General features: G+C 40.5%; 1 protein-coding gene across 2 annotated transcripts in view; it reads left to right on the top strand.

Moving 5' to 3' along the window:
* LOC125898879 (seizure protein 6 homolog) overlaps positions 1–17,156 on the top strand; it is a 118,295-nt gene that overhangs the window by 69,637 nt on the left and 31,502 nt on the right. For both annotated transcript variants that reach the window (XM_049592889.1, XM_049592888.1), the window contains exon 4: positions 9,233–9,425. In XM_049592889.1, the coding sequence (XP_049448846.1) occupies positions 9,233–9,425 (193 nt within the window). The remainder of the gene's footprint in view (positions 1–9,232; positions 9,426–17,156) is intronic.

Here is a 17,156-nt window from a genome sequence, read left to right as displayed (position 1 = left end):
GGGGGAAAAGTACCATCGAGGGGAATCATCAGTGAATTGCCCCTTTAAAGATTGAGATGTTACAGAGCATGCCAAATGTTTATAGCTAACCCCGACTCGAGGGTTAACGATTGGTATTTGATGCTGCCTCTGCGACCACGCTCCTCTGACTCCAATCAATAGTCATGTTAATAAGCAGCACCAATACTTGACACGCAGCCTCCTCTCAGTGCTGGGTGAATTGCTATATTGATCCTTGCACTCTCATTTTAATTCCAGTATTTCTTACAAAAGAAGCAAAATGCGCATGGCATTGACCCTGGCCGAGTGTGGCTGATGAAGGAGGGAATTAAATTTGTTTGGTATTCACTGACCGCCAGTGCTCTCATCAAATGAAAGGGCCACAGGAACATGTTAGACAATTTCCCCTGAAAGCAGGTCTCGTCACTTTCGTAAAACCAACATTTCCCATTTAGAATACAGTGAATCTTGTAATGCTCCCTCTTTGCCTCCGATATAAAAACAGTGGCATTTTAACAAGGTATTGCACATGTTTTGGCCATTCTGTGACTCCCCAGCAGCACAAACGGCACAACACATATAGCAGACATGTCACAGAGAAACTGAGCCTGACTGAGTAATGGAGGCCGAGACGGGCTTGCTGCCTTTAATCAACTTGAGATGAGGCAGAGGGAAGCCTTCATCATGTTGTGCCTTGGGGGAGTAAGGCAGGACATAAAGAAGGCCAGTTTGATCTTGATGAGCTTTTTAGGGTGCCAGGGCTTTTCTGAGATGAGTTTTCATGGGGCCTAGTCATCCCGAGAGGAATGCTTTCAGGTGACACTAATTGCTCCTCCACCCAGCTAGCTGTCATAAAGGGAGAAAACTCTGTCTGGCAGAAAACTGTGTTCTCTCCAACTCTTTCAGTGTCACATTGAGGCTGGGAGAGTAAAGATGCATGCCAGAAAAAAAATATGAAGAGTAATTAGCAATGCATGAATTTAAATCTATGCAAAAACGCACACTGCAGCAAATAAACGGAGATGTCAAGGCCCAAGAGGCACCTTAGAGAGTGAGGCTGATTTATCTGAGACTCATCTCATGAACGTGTCTCAAATGCTGAGGACCTTAAAGGTCCTGTGTGGAGGATTTAGTGGCATCTAGTCAGGAGAACTACGGTGGCCAAAGTGAAAACGTGAAAAAGAGAAAACTTAAAAACGCAAATGACTAAAGCCAGCGTTCTGGGCTATAGAAACATCATGGTGGACTCTGTGGGAGAGGACATACACCGTATACAAGTTTGTGTATACTAGGATAGGGAAAAAATAACCTGCCCTACTCTCCCTGTGATTTGCTAGTACTTGTTGCCTTTGTTGGTTGGATTGGTAAGGTTTAGGCAAGAGATTGGTTAGGCTAGGGGTAAGAATATTAGGATAAGCCAATCAGAGGACCTTCGCTCTCCTAGTAATTGCAAATTTGCACTCCAGATGTAGACATCTGGCTCGTTTTATGGTAATAAAAACACATTTTGTCAAGTCAAGTTTAAAGTCATCAAAGACTTGCAACTCAACTTGGACTTTAACACCAATAACTTGTGACTTAACTTGGACCTTTTGACTTGAAAATACTTGATACCTTTCCCCAAGCACAGGATTAAAACAAATGTATTAATTTCCCTTTATTTCCTGAATCAACTGATATGAACCCTATTCATTCCCAGTGAGTCAACATGTTATTCCTAGATGATCCATTTTGTTTGAACCGATCTGACAACTTCTTCTAATCAAGTTGCAGGGGAGAACCATGAAGAACTGACATCACGTTACTGAGGGCTTGTTGACAAAAGTGATGCCAAAGATAACTGTGTACAAAAACTATGTGTTGGTTTTTTTTTTTTTTTATAAAAGACATTCATGATTTTTTTTTTTTTCCTTGGACTTGTTAGTCTTAACTTTTGACTTGCAAAACAATGACTTGGTCCCACCACTGGTTTCAGGTGATTATAAACTAATGAAAACATAGTTATGAATGTTTAATACCATTTCTGTCAATACATATCCCTTAATCCTACACACTGGACCTTTAATATCTGCTGTCCTATAAGCCTCTGGAAGGGAATCATATTTGAGAGGATGATCAATATGTGGTGGCATTTGGTGATCTCAGGAGCATAAATGTTACATAAAAATAAGACATAAGTAACAATGAGCAAGTTGGTATTGTATTCAGTCACTGGCTCAAGCACATTCTCATTAACATTCAGCTTTCTCTGATTGGTAAGAATCCATTGTTTTAGACAGCGGTGCAAACAGGAAATGGCCTCAGCTGTTTTAAATAGAGGTGAATGTTCAATTAAGATAACATTTCCCAAATAATGAGCACTGGATGGATTCTTTTTTATATGAATTTATCAGGAGATACACAAAAACACCAACTGGATGTGGTGTACCAAGATTATTCAAGTGCGAGCCTGAGATACGGGCGATGAGGTAGGTACACTACCAGTGTGCTCCGCTGCATCAGCCATAGTAATGATGACACTGCAGCTGGTGAGTCCAATGGCTGTTGATTTATTGCCCCCAGCAGCAGGGTCATTTAATTTCCATGTATAGTGGGATCATTTTGATTACATACTGCTCATTTCTGCATCAGCAATGGCTCCTGTGAGTCACTGTAAATGTTCATTGCGGAGCACCACCAGATGTTTTCAACACTAAATTATCAGTGAGAGCCAGCCTCTGCGGACAGTTAACTCACACTGTGTGCTTACAGATAAATTAATAAATTAGTGAATAAAGATTACATGCCATGTATATAAAGGCTAATTTGTTTGACAGATTGTTTATTTCAAAGCACCAGGAGGAATATTTTTTTCTCACCCAAACTGCATCTTTACTAGTTTTCCCCCTTTTTTAAGAAGACAGTAACTCTCTAATTGCATGATACAGATTTTTTTTTTTTTTTTTGTAGTTTATCTCTTATGATGCGGACTGTCAGATACCAGCAGTGACTCAATAGTAACAGATTAAAAGCCATGCCAGCCTGTGCTCTGTTCGGATGTGATAAGATGAATCTTCACCTCTGCTCACTGTTCACTCACATAGTTTAACACTGCAGCACCCTGGAAGCTCCCTGTTCTACAGAGATCATGGTAAACACAGAAAGATCAAGGTATTTACTCACTGCAAATATTTTTATCCTCTGAAACCTTTATTTTGGAGATTTTCCCACTATCTTTTGTATTCCGAATGCAGTTGTGGCCTGTCAATTGTATTGTGGCCTTGCAGGGTGGTTTGTTCATTATAGTGGTTTGATTGAAAAGACAGTGGCCAGGGGAGAGAGATGACCCTCTCTCCTCTAGTCTCCTCATTTTGATTGGGCTCAGGAAATATTTTACTGGAACAGTTAGAGGGGAAAAAAGAAACGCTTGAACTGAAAGAGCACCTACTCAGAGGACAGTCTTGCAGTACATTCCTTGCATTGTTTAGAGCTTTCCTTTAATAACCTGGAGTAAAAAAAAAACACTAAACAGGCATTCTTTCTTCTCTCAACACAATTCTCAAAATGGAACAGCACAATGTTTAGATGGCATCCTCTGATAATGTTGTGGTTGGTGCAGAAGTGTGCTTGGTCAGCCAAATCCCTTCTCCCACAAATGTGTCTGCTGAGGCAGAGATTCCAGCTAGGAGTTACAATAAGCCTGCTCTCATTACAGCCCAGAGGAACATGCATGCATGTGTCCATACGTGCACGCACACACACATGCATGAGCATGTATATATGTGTGTGTGTGTGTGTGTGTGTGTGTGTGTGTGTGTGTGTGTGAGAGAGAGAGAGACAGTGAGAAAGAAGTCCCTCTGGACATTTGGCTTCAGCACTGGTGAAGATAAGGTACAGTAGTGTGATGTCTCCTGACATGGCCAATGATTCATAATTGAGGCAGGACAGCTGTTGCCGGCTGCAGTGACAGGTCCCAGGGGTGGATGACAGATGATAGGGCCCTCTGGGGCCAAACTATCTATCAGTCTAACTGCTCACTGTCCACTATCTGCTCACCTGTCCTTCATGAGCCCCCCTGGTATATGTAAACCAAGTGGTCACAGACCAACAATCTGTTTGACCTCACTGGATATGATTATAAGCTGTTGTAATATCAGAGTGCAGGACCATACATCAGATAGACACAGTACCATAAACACCTGTGCAATGGGATGTTTACTAAACAATAAATAACACTGGTGTAAATATATTTTTTTTGCTGCGATTTGTATTCAGATGAATATCAGTGTAAATATATGATGATGAGTATTGATAATTAAAGCCAATCCTGAATTTTTTAAAATAAAAATCTTAATTCCATCACTGACAGAAATAGTGCAACTTTGTTAAAAAAAAAATAGGAAAACTGTCTAATCTCGATTGATAAATAAATAATAAACTTCATGCTCTTCATGGAAAAGAAAAAAGAAAGGACCAAAATGCTTTACAGAGAAACTTTTAAACGGGATTGAATTATTAAAATGAACATAAGTAAGCACTGTAACAGACAAAAAAGCAATTATTTGGTCATATTAATACTAAAGAGGACTCAACACAGCCTGATGAAACATATTAAGTATTCACTGTCTTTGTTATAATAGAAAAAAGTAATGATGTTGATGATGTATCCTGTCTGATCTCAATGGGTGTTCCAGTGTTTGGGGGCTTTATCTGCAAAGGGCGGGTCACCCTGTGTTACTAACTGAGACCTAGGAATAAACAGAATCACATCCATTGATCTAAGGTGACACCAAGGCATGTAGGGAATCAGTGAATCAGTGACACACACACACACACACACACTAACACAAGAGTGAAGGTTTAGATTTCGTTTCAACATTAAGGTATTCTAAATATTTAGGGGGGCGTGTCCCCTTCTTTCCACCCCTTTATACCTGAGTAATATGTTCTTATCTTTTGGTGCTGGTTGTAATTCGAGCATCAATGTTGTGCACCAATCTCAGTCAGTGGAAGAAGCTCAGGCAGATACCAACATAAAGTCAAGGCGGTCAAATATTAAAGCATGCACAGATTTATGTCAGCAGGAGACAGTTATTTTGTTTAGTTGAAAAAACAAAAACAAAGAAACATGAATGGACAAATTTAACACCATGATTTCTAGAAGTCTGCCTCATACTGTTTGAAGGTGGTCTAGCTTGGCATTAAAATGGCTAGTAGAAATTGTTAGTCCAATTAGTATTTATTACTTTAAAGTTGATCGCAATTACTGTAAATTTCATGAAATATTGGGACATCCAGCATTTTATATCATTAAGTCAGGCAAAAAAATTGATACTAGATTTGGATTGGGATGAGGGGAGGGTGAATTGAACAAGGATAAGAGGCTTTCCACCAGTTCCACTGAGGGCTTTAGCAAGAAGGACATTCGATTTCTAGCCTGATTTTTTTTGGAGAGATGCTTGACTGAAATATTTATGAACCGTGGTGGAATATCAGCCATCTCTCATTGACTCGCCAGCTTTACATAATGGCGGAGACAACAGAAACACATCACAGAATAATAATTTGAGAATGAATTTCAAAGATGGAGAAAGATATTAAAGCTCTTTTTTCTCTTTTGTCTTTTTCTTTTCTTTTTTTTAATATATCTGAATTCCAAATAAATACAATTTGACTTGGAAAAAATATATTCAACCTTGCTTCAGTGTGCCAAAATGTAGAATGACATACTTTTCCCTGTAGTTCCTTGAAAATCTTTCGAGTTCAAGCTCTATTATACGAGACTGCAATGCAAGCAATCAATCACAATCAATTATGGATGTAATTTTAGAGCTGAGTCTCTATGGTTGCCTAAATTTGTTAGACAATCAAGTTATATGCAGTGTTAGTAAAATTGCAATTCCACATTGTGTGCACTTTCATCTCAGTCTTAGAATATACGAGTATGAATGTTAAATTGAAGGAGAATTACTCTGCTGTACTGTGGGGTGAATTATGAAGTTATAAGATGAGCAGCAAGTAGCTGAAGTAACCTGATTTGCAAAACATCCAAGTCCTCCATATTAACTCAGAGACAAAAAGGGAGAAGTGGGGGGAAAAAAGAACTGTGCCTAAGGCTTTGTCATTGCCGTTGCCCTTGAGAAACAGAGAAACAGGGATTCTACAATCACGTGGCGTTCCTTTATTACTCACTGTGACACTGTTGTTTAAGGACCCTGCAACAACTTAACTACCTAAGATTCAAGGTCGAGATGCACAGTTTTTGCATTTAAAAACCAGAGGTGATTTTTATCACACACACACAGCATGAGAATATCTGCTGTTTGACTATTTTGATCTGCTGTTTGCTCTCTGTGTTTTCAGTTAGTCTGAAAACCCCCAGAGTGGTCCAGTGTTTAATTCTGGTTGTGATAAAAATCAAATCAATCAAAATGGCTGACCTCATGGATCATTCAGGGAGAAGTCACCTCTAAGCTCACTCTCAGTGTCCATTAGCCTCTCTGCGCTCATTGTCAGTTCCCCTTCGACTGAGTGACAGTTAGTCAACCTGGCCAAATTCATTTTGCCGCCGCCACCGTTGTGCGATGTGCTCATCCTGCCCACTGTCTCAGCTTTTCCAGGCTGCTGCACTAACACTCCTGCACACATATATTACCTCAGGGACATTGGCCCATGGAAGGCGACCCTTTTTCTGCCTGACAGCATACCTGAGACCTGAGCCCACTACCTATGACAGCATTAGCTTTCAGAACATGTTTTGAATTTCACTGAGAGCTTGAACTAGATGTGGTTGGATTAGCTTTGATGGTGCACTTGTCATCCAAGACATGAAGTTGGGTCCGTTTTTGGATGTGGTTGCAAGATGGTGTCAAATAATCAGATGCGTTGAGCTCTGAGCAATGATATTTTGTATTTATATTTTCATCTTCTGATTTTTTATTAGCAGAGGCCAGTGCACAAAACATTTAGCTGTTGGTTTAGCAATTATTTAATCTATCTGGCTAATCTTTAATTGTTTTTCATTGTTTGCCTTTTTTTGAGGTTTAATTGTCTTTAACATATTAATCAGAATTTTTGCAAGTTTTTTTTGTTGCACCAAAGAGTTGAATAAAAAACACCCCCTACCAAAAGAATAGATGTTTAACATATTAGTGCCCCATGAATGACATGACATACTCAGGCATGCACTGTTCATATGTTGTCCTACGATAAAAAAAATGTACCAAAATTTGGATATATCTCGCATAATGATGAGCCAGTAATTCGTGCTGCAATCACGTGACCGTGACAGGAGTAAAGAAGGAAGGAACCCTGAGTGATCCAGTTACAAGGCCAGTTGGTGTGGTCGATGGGTCACAAAACACAGGACTTTCTCCCCAAGACTTACCCCAGGAGACTGGTGCTTGGAACCGTGTGAACTTTGAGTCATTATAAGAAATGTCCTCACCATGTTTCCCTTCCACATTAGCCATAGTAACTTTACTTGCCTTGACCTAACTTCCATAATCATATGTTTATTATGTGACTTTATGTTAAGGATATTAACGTCATTCATGGAGCACTAATTGGTATGTCCTTTAAATTGCCACCCAACGGATTTCATTAAATCCTTAATGTATAGTCTTGTAATTAACATAAAGCTTGGTTTAAGGCAAGTCAAGTTACTGTAGTTAGATTTAGGAAAAGAAACATGATGAGGACGTTCTTTAAAATGACTCAAAGTTCACACGGTTCCAATCATTGGTCTCCTGGGGTAACTCCCGAGGGAAAAGTCCTGTGTTTTGTGACCCATGCACCACCCCAGCCTGCTTTCTAACTGAACCACTCAGGGCCGCTTCCCTCTTTACTCCTCCTAATGCATTGGTCTCGTGAGCACAGCCTTCCACAACACGTGCCTTATGCATAAATTACTGGCTAATCATTACGTGGGATATGTATGAATTTTGGTGCATTACTTTTTGAAGGATAACTTATGAACAGTAAATGAAAGCCTAGTAGGTTGGGTTTAAGAAAGGAAACATGGTGACGACTTACTGTAAATAACTGTAAGTTCACTTGATTTCACACAGTTCTGGACACTGATCTCCTAAGGGGAAGTCCTGTTTGACACATCCACCACCCCAGCCTGCCTCCTTATACAAACTTTTGGTCTTTGCACTACTTTCTTCTGTACTCCCGTCAGCACATTGTTTACGTGATTGCAGCTTTTCCAATTATGTAGGATATACAAAAATATCACTGGCTCATGATTACATGGGATGTAAACATATTGTGGTGCATTACTTTTCATAGGGATATGTAAAACAGTGCATGAGAACAACTTGAACATTATTTGGGACTGCCATGCAAACACAAGTGAAAAGTTTTTCCCTTCTCCATGCATTTAGAAGTAGGTGAAGTCAGAAATCCCTATTCAACAAACACAAGTGAAGGTGAAAGCATATTTATTTTTGTCATCCAGAATAATAACCAAGACCTGCTGTTGAATTAACATGCCTCTTTTATAGTTCTATTGGGAATGAATCAGATGTTGCTCCAAAATGTGTCAGTGCTCCATTATCCAGACAGTTTAACTACGTGCAATCCTCCCGAGGTTCCTTCACCAGATTTAGCTGCAGATGCTGTTCAAACCTGTTGAAGACATAAAGCACTGCTGTCAGAGTGGCTTACAGGCACAAGGCGAACACAGAAAGAGGATGAGTCAATCACGAAACAAACCGTCAGTGGAATGACCCAGACAGATTCTACAATTACCCAAGAACATTCCGGGAGCAGGTTAACAAAGAAATGACTAAACCAAACATATCCCTGTGCAACTGTGTTGGTAGACAAGTGAGCAAAGGAACACAGCAGGTGACCCATTTTTCAGAGCAACGTCATTAGACGAAACTTGGCTTTAAATGGAAACACAACAGTGGGGGGTGCTGAATTAAGATCCCATCTGGTGTGAACTGAGACCTCATAAGTCAACAGTTAGTCACCAGGTTTGTGTTCATTGCAGTGGGATTTTTAATGTTCAGTTTTGGAGCTAAGAGTCTGTGAATTTTGGTCTTTTTAAAGAGTGTATAGAAATAAATGTCCTCATTCTAACAGTGCTATAAATACAATGCACCCTTACCTTTGTGCAATGTGTTACTCTACAAAGACCCTTTGCAAAGGGTAAGTTAGTCAGTGAGCCATTTGCTTGCATGACATCATACGTGAGGCACAGAGGTGCAGCGATAAAGGTGTAACCATACGTCTCTTTCTTTAGGTGCTAAATGTGAGTGTGCTGGAGGGAGAGCAGGTGACAGTGGAGGATACGGGCGGCCGTGAACCCTACATCCTTGCCAATGAGTCAGTCTTGATGAGGGGCCTTGTACTACGCAGCTGGAGCAACCAGATCTCCATCCGATTTCGTAGTGACCAACAGCACAACTCTGGATTCCTTCTGCTGCATTATCAAGGTGAGCCGGTACCATCAGTCCCACAACTCCTCAGTGGATTCAGTCACTGTATTATTTCTCTACAATTGTTGGCCATTATTGATGAAGCTAGCACAAAGGTAGTAGTATCTTGAAACTCCAGACATTCTAGGGCATCCATTGTTAACAACCATATTGGCATATCTTGTAGGGAAAGGGGCAAAGTAATGCTCCAGAGTTAGACTAAATCTTGGCAAGGGAAAAAATGGCCATTTTCAAAAGGGTCCCTTGAACTCTCACCTCAAAGTATCTGAATGAAAATGGGTTGTGTGGGTACCCCCTAGTCTGTGCTGAACTTGAGAGGGTTTGTTCCCAGTAAATGTTTTGTTCCTTACAATCAGTTTACTCCAACTAAAGCTATATATTTGATGAAAAGGACAACCAGCCTATCTGAAGAATAATGAGTCACCTAACACATGTATAGGTATCAGTATAGTATCAATAGCGTAATTGAATTCCTGAGATTCAATTTTGGCTTTTGGTTTCATCGTGCCACACCCAAATTTTCAGTGGCCTCATCTCGTCAAACCACTGTATACCAGCCAGTAGTAGAAAAGGCGGCATAATCTGGGTTATGACACATCTTTAATTTACAGAAATGTAAGAGGTTTCCTCTGCTTCGCTTATTATCATGTTGCAGTTTTAATCCAACAAGATACAGAGGAAAGAATTGTGTTTGCAGAATTGTACTCTTATGCTGATTTTATATTAGAAAGAGAAGTAACAAGATCTATTTTCATGTAAAATAGGCTTGTTGTAATGTGCAGTTCAAAAAAAGGGAATCATATATCTGGCAATGTCTACAGGCTTTTTCCATGCATATCAGTCAGAAGTCCACTGCAGGAAGGGAGATAGTTTGCCACTGGAATTAATACACTGAATAGTTTTGTGAGCACCGAATTCCATTGGCCTTTACAAAGATTAAAACTATACTGAATTATTAAATGTGATCAAATAGTAACCACAAGAGAAGAGTGCATGCCAACAGCAAAATCTGTCAGCATAGATTGTTGCTCTATGTTGTTGGTGAATATGATGGCCTATAAATTCCCCCCTCTCTCGTGGTTGTTTTGTGCGTGACATTGATCTTCCATGTCCGCAACAATGTCTGTTTATCTTAGCAATCACACAAAGTGGCCGGCAATTACATGCCCCATCGATTTGAGCTGATGGTGGAAGCTGGTGGACAAAGCATTCATTCCACCACATTACTGTGGCACTTTCATCAGCTCGAAAATGAAAGCGACCATCAAAACAGTGCCGCTGACGTGAGATAAATCAGCCCGTCGCTGTTGGATGTGTGAATATTGCTGTGTGGTCAGGCTGAATGATGACAGCGAGGGGTCAGTACAGATCATACAGGGTGATGCATAGATGGGGACAGATGGTGACAAATGGTTGAAATATATTATACTGTCAGTAGGCGTACTTTTCTCCTTCATTTCCCTTCTTTGCATTTCAGTAGATCGTATTCAGCATAATTTTATGTGAAATGTGTTTCCAGGTTTATTGATGAATATAGATGGATGCCCTGTGCTTTTTCTTAACTCTTTGGTATGCTTAAAAACATCTCTTAATCTATCAATGTATTTCACATTCACTGTGAAATAAACCCAATGGCTGCACTGCACTGTGCACCTGATGTTGAGAGAGGTCTGCAGGCAGACTCAGTGGGGACACTACACTGGGCGCTGCCGCCCATCATATTTTTAATTGAACTGCTGGCTGCTGCTTATTTTGTGACCCGTGCTGCATTTGCTCACACCGCTTCATAAGGAACATGAATAATCAAGTGGTTCCTTATGATCCATGCAGACATCATATCCTGAATAAGATCAAAACTGAGATAAGGCTCATAACCAAGATATTGTGAATGTGTGTGTGCAGATGCGCCCTCCCTATCAGTCATGCATCAGTTAGAGGAAATATATAACGATAAACGCTGTAATGTTCCACACCCTGAAATTAAAGTGAAACTAAGGATGTCCTGAGACTACTTCAGGGCGTTTATGATGATGTGTTTCCTCATGCTCACTCCCTTATAACACAGCTTTCTGAAAAGGTGAACCACAAAGCCAAAAGGAAAAAAACAACACAAACATCTAATCACATTTAAATTGCTGTGCTGAATTTAATTCTGGTGTATTGTTTAAGAATTGAAAATAATCTTGGATGATCCATGAGTGAAAGTCAGACACTTAGTACATTTACATGACATTATAGAAAATCAATTCATTGTGTTAGTCTGACTAAAACTGGACTTTTGAAATACATGTAAACATGTTAGTCTGACTAAAATAGTACTAAGTCAAATTTCTCAACACCCACATAATGTGATCGGGAGTCGAATTACTCCTGCATGTACTGCTGGTAATACCTACACCTTAGCACAGAACCAGAAGCCCTTTTTAGATAGGAATTGTGCAAATTTGCAGGAAAGCCCAATCAGTCTTTTTTCAGCATTGGCAGTATAAAAACAGAATCGGGGAGTGCAGCAAAATGCCGCCTGCCTACTTTTGTTTATACAGAATGCGCCTTTTTCGGGGCAATGGGGGGGCGTGAGCAAGTAACAAAACATGTAGCTCAGCGTGTGATGCATACAGTGACATGAGAGGGAAGCCGCGGCTTGTCTGTCCTTCGGCGATTCTCTCATAAGTTGGCCTGTTCTTCACCGTCCCCGTCATCTGACGGTTAATGGCCTCTTTGTTTGCAAGGACAAGGAGGGTGCGCAATTCCTTGTCTCCCCAGTTGCTCATCGTTGCAGTGTCTGTCAGGTTTGCGTTTCCCTCTTGCTACTAGCTGCTCGCTAATTCCTGCTATCAGCTGTTTCCTGCTTATCCACCGCCAGTGGGTCACACGAGCGGCGTCATCAACCGCTCCTCCCACAAGTCATCGACAGCCCCTCCCGTGGCGGAAGGTCTCCTCGGCCTTTATAGAGTAAAAGGCTTCCGCCAATACCCTAGGAGGCGGAAAATTGGGCACCTCGGATCAACTCGCCAATCCGGCTCTGTGCGTCTAAACGCTCACAGCTTGCCGGCAAAAAGGCCCAACATTCGCAGAAAATCTGGCAGTGTAAAAGGGGCTAGAGACTGTCATTTTGTTTTTGTTGTCATGGTGGAGTCAAAGACACCTCCTCACAGATACTCAAAAACCAAGATAGGGATAGAGTCATAAACAGATATGGATAACCAGGTTTCTAATTAAATCTCATCCCTTCTTGTCATATTTTGACACCTCGGCAGAAGCATTTGTCATCATTACAGTGATGCCAGGGGCAACCTTTTACAGAAGGTGTCAACTCACATGACTAAGAAGGGGTCGGCGGTTAGGTTTAGGCAACAAAACTATTTTGTTAGGGGCAGGAAAATCATGTGAGTCGACTCACATGACTCCCAACTGACAAAATAATTAAATATTGACTTTTAGTTTCACACAGGACACAAACACTGGTATCCTGGGTCACAGTCCTGTGCTTGCTGGACTTATCCACCTATGCAGACATTTTCTAATGATGGGGATGGCTTTACATTGTAGATTGTTAATAGCCTGGTGCGTCTCATTCACATGCTAAAGGGTGACCCAGATACTAAAGGGTGACCCCAATGTCGTTATAGTGATGCTGGGGACACTGCCCAAGTGGTGTAATTTGACACCCTGTTAGGGAGACCAGGCTGTGTTTTATTATGTTCTATATCATATTCCGAATATGATTAGACAATAGTGTGCAGGTAGACCTACCAGCTGATAATTGACCATGTGCTGGTAACAGCACAGACCAGAAGTGGAGCAAAGCAGTAAAAAGAGAAATCAGACTTGAATATTGTTACATTATTTGGCTATAAAAGATTCAGTCTTCTCAGAAGTGCCTTGGGCTGTCTGGCCTAGGGCATCAAACTGGCCAGAAACAGGCCTGGGTTGCTCAGTGTCTATCTTCATTCTCAGTACTTTGAATTACTTTGTTTCCAGATAACTTATTTGATATGAAGAGGGCTTCATCTTAACATGGACTCAACAGAACACCTCCAAATAATTTTACAGATCCAATTGTGTCTGATGCTACTAGATATTTCTGGCCACTTTATGATATAAATTGTTATAACCCTGTAAAACCCTTGCTTAATTGTTACCAGCAATAGTGGCATATAATAACCTTGCAGTCAGGTGTGGAGTTAGTTGTCCACCAAACAGCCTATTTGGTTTTGAAGCTGACGCGACAAATTTAGTTACACTAATGAGAAAAAATGCAGTGAGCAGATTTCTGAAAGAAGACCAGACATATTGGAGACACCAAAGATATTTCAATTTGTGTTGTCCTCCTTGGTAAGCAGAGTATCACCTTGTCCTTTATAATGGGCTGAGAGAAATGTGATTGGACAAGCGTGGAGAGGGAGACAGAACTGTGGAGAGATGGATCCCAGCTCAGGGTAATTAATATCTGCTACAGCGTTGGCTCTGCCTGCGATGGCAGACTGATGGATGCCTCTATAAGATCAGCGGTGAGCCTGACACTGGGAACATGATTATAAGTGTGTTTTACTGCTTATATGTAATGTGTGGGTAGTGGGAGTGTGGTACAGGAGAGAAGCATACTACTTTCTTCATACTTATCTTTTCCTCAATACATACACATATACGCCTATCCTCATCAAAATACAACATCTGTTGTGCATTCAGCAGTGATGTCCAGATACAGCTACAACTGCACGCACACGCTTAACATGAACAAGCGTAAAACCCAAATTACATGTAATGCATCCTGAGTGTAAACAACCCTATATGTACATAATTGGTATTCTTTGCTGCACACACTACAGTGATAACATTTACGTTAATGACACAAATATTCCTGTTTCTATGCAGCAATGTATATTTATGCGATGTAAATGAACATTTGCATACTTACTGCATTGAAGCAAGACAATAGAAACAGTGATTGTAGTCATGCCTCTTTTGTTTAGATTTAGGATAGTGTACTAAGCTCTTCATTGGCAAGATTGGAGAGGTGATGTATGTACGAACAAAAGTTCTTGAGAAAAATAAATGGGGATGAAAACTAACAGTGGAAGAGATTACGGACAGGCGAGACTGAACAGTTTTCAGTTCAGAGTCTTGTGTCCCAGTCCAGGGGAAACGACTATAGCCCCTTTCACACTGCCTGTTCAATGCAGGAATATTGCGTCATTATGCAGCATCACCGTACTTTATGTAAGGTACAATCGCTAGGAACTTGTCATACCACCAAAATTGGTGTCTGTTAACAGGACATACTGCAGGACAGGACTGGTGGCCAGGACAGGTGTGATGTTTTGATGATGTGTTATGTGTGCAAGCCACCACGAGAGATTTAAAAAGTAGCTGTTAGCAGTTAGCCGCTAACTCAAAGAAGAAGATCAGCAGCCATAAATGTTTGCAACTTTGGAAATGAATGAGATTCAGGAGCTCAGAGGGTGAGATCGGCTGCCATATAACAGAGATGGTAAATGATTGGTGTTGAGATGTTTTGCCATTGTTATTACACTACTGCTGACGTGTGTGTTTTATTTTGCACTCGTTGCCGCCGCTGTTGTGTTATATGTAATGCTCGTCACACCTCTTTTGATTAAAAATGCAAAAGATGCATAAAGAAGGGACTTTGTAACAGCCCTATAGTGTGATCTCTGTGTAAAAAGGGCTTATGATGAGCCCTTGAACCTGTATATGTATGTACTGATTTGTAAAACAAGTTACTGACCCTCATTGTATGGTAAATTGTTGAAATAAATTATACTGTTTTTGTGTATTTTTTTAATAACATTATTAATCATTGCTAATGGTATACATGGTAATTCATTATAGCAAGGGCTACTTACTTTAAAAAGGCAAATGTGTTCAAGATACAGTTTAAGTGTATAATTATACTGATTTATTTATACCATAGAGTTTCTTCCAATGCAGTTATTACCTTTTAGAAAAATGCATCTGGACCTCTGGACCACTGGTGAATCAAAATCCCCCCACTATTCTGATTTGCATTTGTATAGTTCAAATTATTCACATTTACATGTGAAAGCCTCCCCTGGACTCGGGGCTGGGGGGTCAACTGCTAAGATTCTCAGGATTGGAAATCTGCCAGAAATTAATACACCAAATCAATTTCTGGCAGTTCCTGCCAGTATTCTGTGTTGCCCACAAATTCCCGTGAACAGCTGCTTACCTGAACTCCCATGACAATTTACAATGCCGCTTACTGACTGACTTTTAATACAGTGTCATTGTGATACAATGCATGCACGCATGTTGAGAAAGGGTTAGCACCTGATCAGCAAACAGTTATTCCAAACGCAGAAAGAAGGGTTAATTACAGTGCTGACAGGCAAAATAGGTCTTTGGCAAAATGCAGATTTCTACGAGTAAAAGCTATACTCTGACTTTTTTCAAAGAGGGTCAAGGAATGCTGTCATTTATTTAAAAATGAAAATCATTTATATGCATGAGCACTGTGGGTACTAATCATGTGTTACACTGCACATGGAGATATGGACAACCCAAGGCTAATTGTGCTATGACCAGTTCTTTCTTTTATGAAATGATGGCCATCAAATCTGACCTCCTAACCTCTATGGGTGAGCATGACTTGTCACTTCAGGATTTTGTGGAGTGTACTGAGCATAATCAATGAGATTGCAAATGGCAGTGATGCATTACAGGAAATATTGATTGGCTGTAACTAATAAGCTGGGTTGACAAGTGAGATGGCCAGAGGACCTCTGCCACTGGCAGAGATCCACCATTTGCTACAACTTCTCAGTAGCATTGATGAGATGCCGCCTCTAGTCCAAAGTTATTTCTCTTTAATAGCCTTTATTGAGTAAATGACCATTAAAATTGAGTTTTTAACCCAACCGCATAAATATCAATAGACCATATCATGGCAGAACTATGGTGTGGCTTTCTACAACTGAATCACTTTCCCAGAGACAACAATATTGATCTCTCTGTAAAAGGTAATGCTTTTGGTGCACAGCCAGAACACGAGGCTTGGATACAGTGAGAGTCACACTTTCCTACAAGTCACCTACTAACTGCAGGACTGCAATCATCTCCAACAGAACAACCACTGAATAGAGATGAGTATTCATCAGCAAAAGATTTTCTCTCCTTGGAAACACATTTTGCTCTCAAAATGTTGATGAAACACATTGTGGATAACACTCCAAATACACTGTCATGAAATATAATAATAACCATCGACACTAGATTCATTATTTGTGTTCTGTTTTCTGCCCCCCTATTTCATTATCTCCTGCCCTCACTTTGCCAAGTTTGATCTCATTCCAGCTCCCTACCTGAAGGGATTCAGGCAACACGTGAAATACAACAGAGCAGCCATTTATTAGGCCTAAATGGAAATTCATTTTATTTGTTTGTCCAAATACGGCGGATAACTTAGTTTTACTGGCTTCCTCACCTCATCTCATTGTGCCCGAGTCAACAATAGTTGTCCATTATTTGTTGAGGAGCGGCATTGTCAATTTGGCACATGAAAACTGTGCATACAGCAGAATAAGGCTCATTAATGAGAGGAGTGTGTGAGTGAATGCAGGAGTCGCACCAAGTGTTTACTTTCTTTAAACGATTTCTGAAAGTTGAACAACTTTTGACTGGGGCTGAGGGAACTGTAACTAATTATTGGATCCAAAATACAGATTTGGGGTTCCATATTTGTTGACAAAA

The sequence above is a fragment of the Epinephelus fuscoguttatus genome, linkage group LG12 (assembly GCF_011397635.1).
Source record: "Epinephelus fuscoguttatus linkage group LG12, E.fuscoguttatus.final_Chr_v1".
Taxonomy (NCBI): Eukaryota; Metazoa; Chordata; class Actinopteri; order Perciformes; family Serranidae; genus Epinephelus; species Epinephelus fuscoguttatus.
Note: the sequence above shows the minus strand (reverse complement) of the source record. Positions and strands in the feature narration are given on the sequence as shown.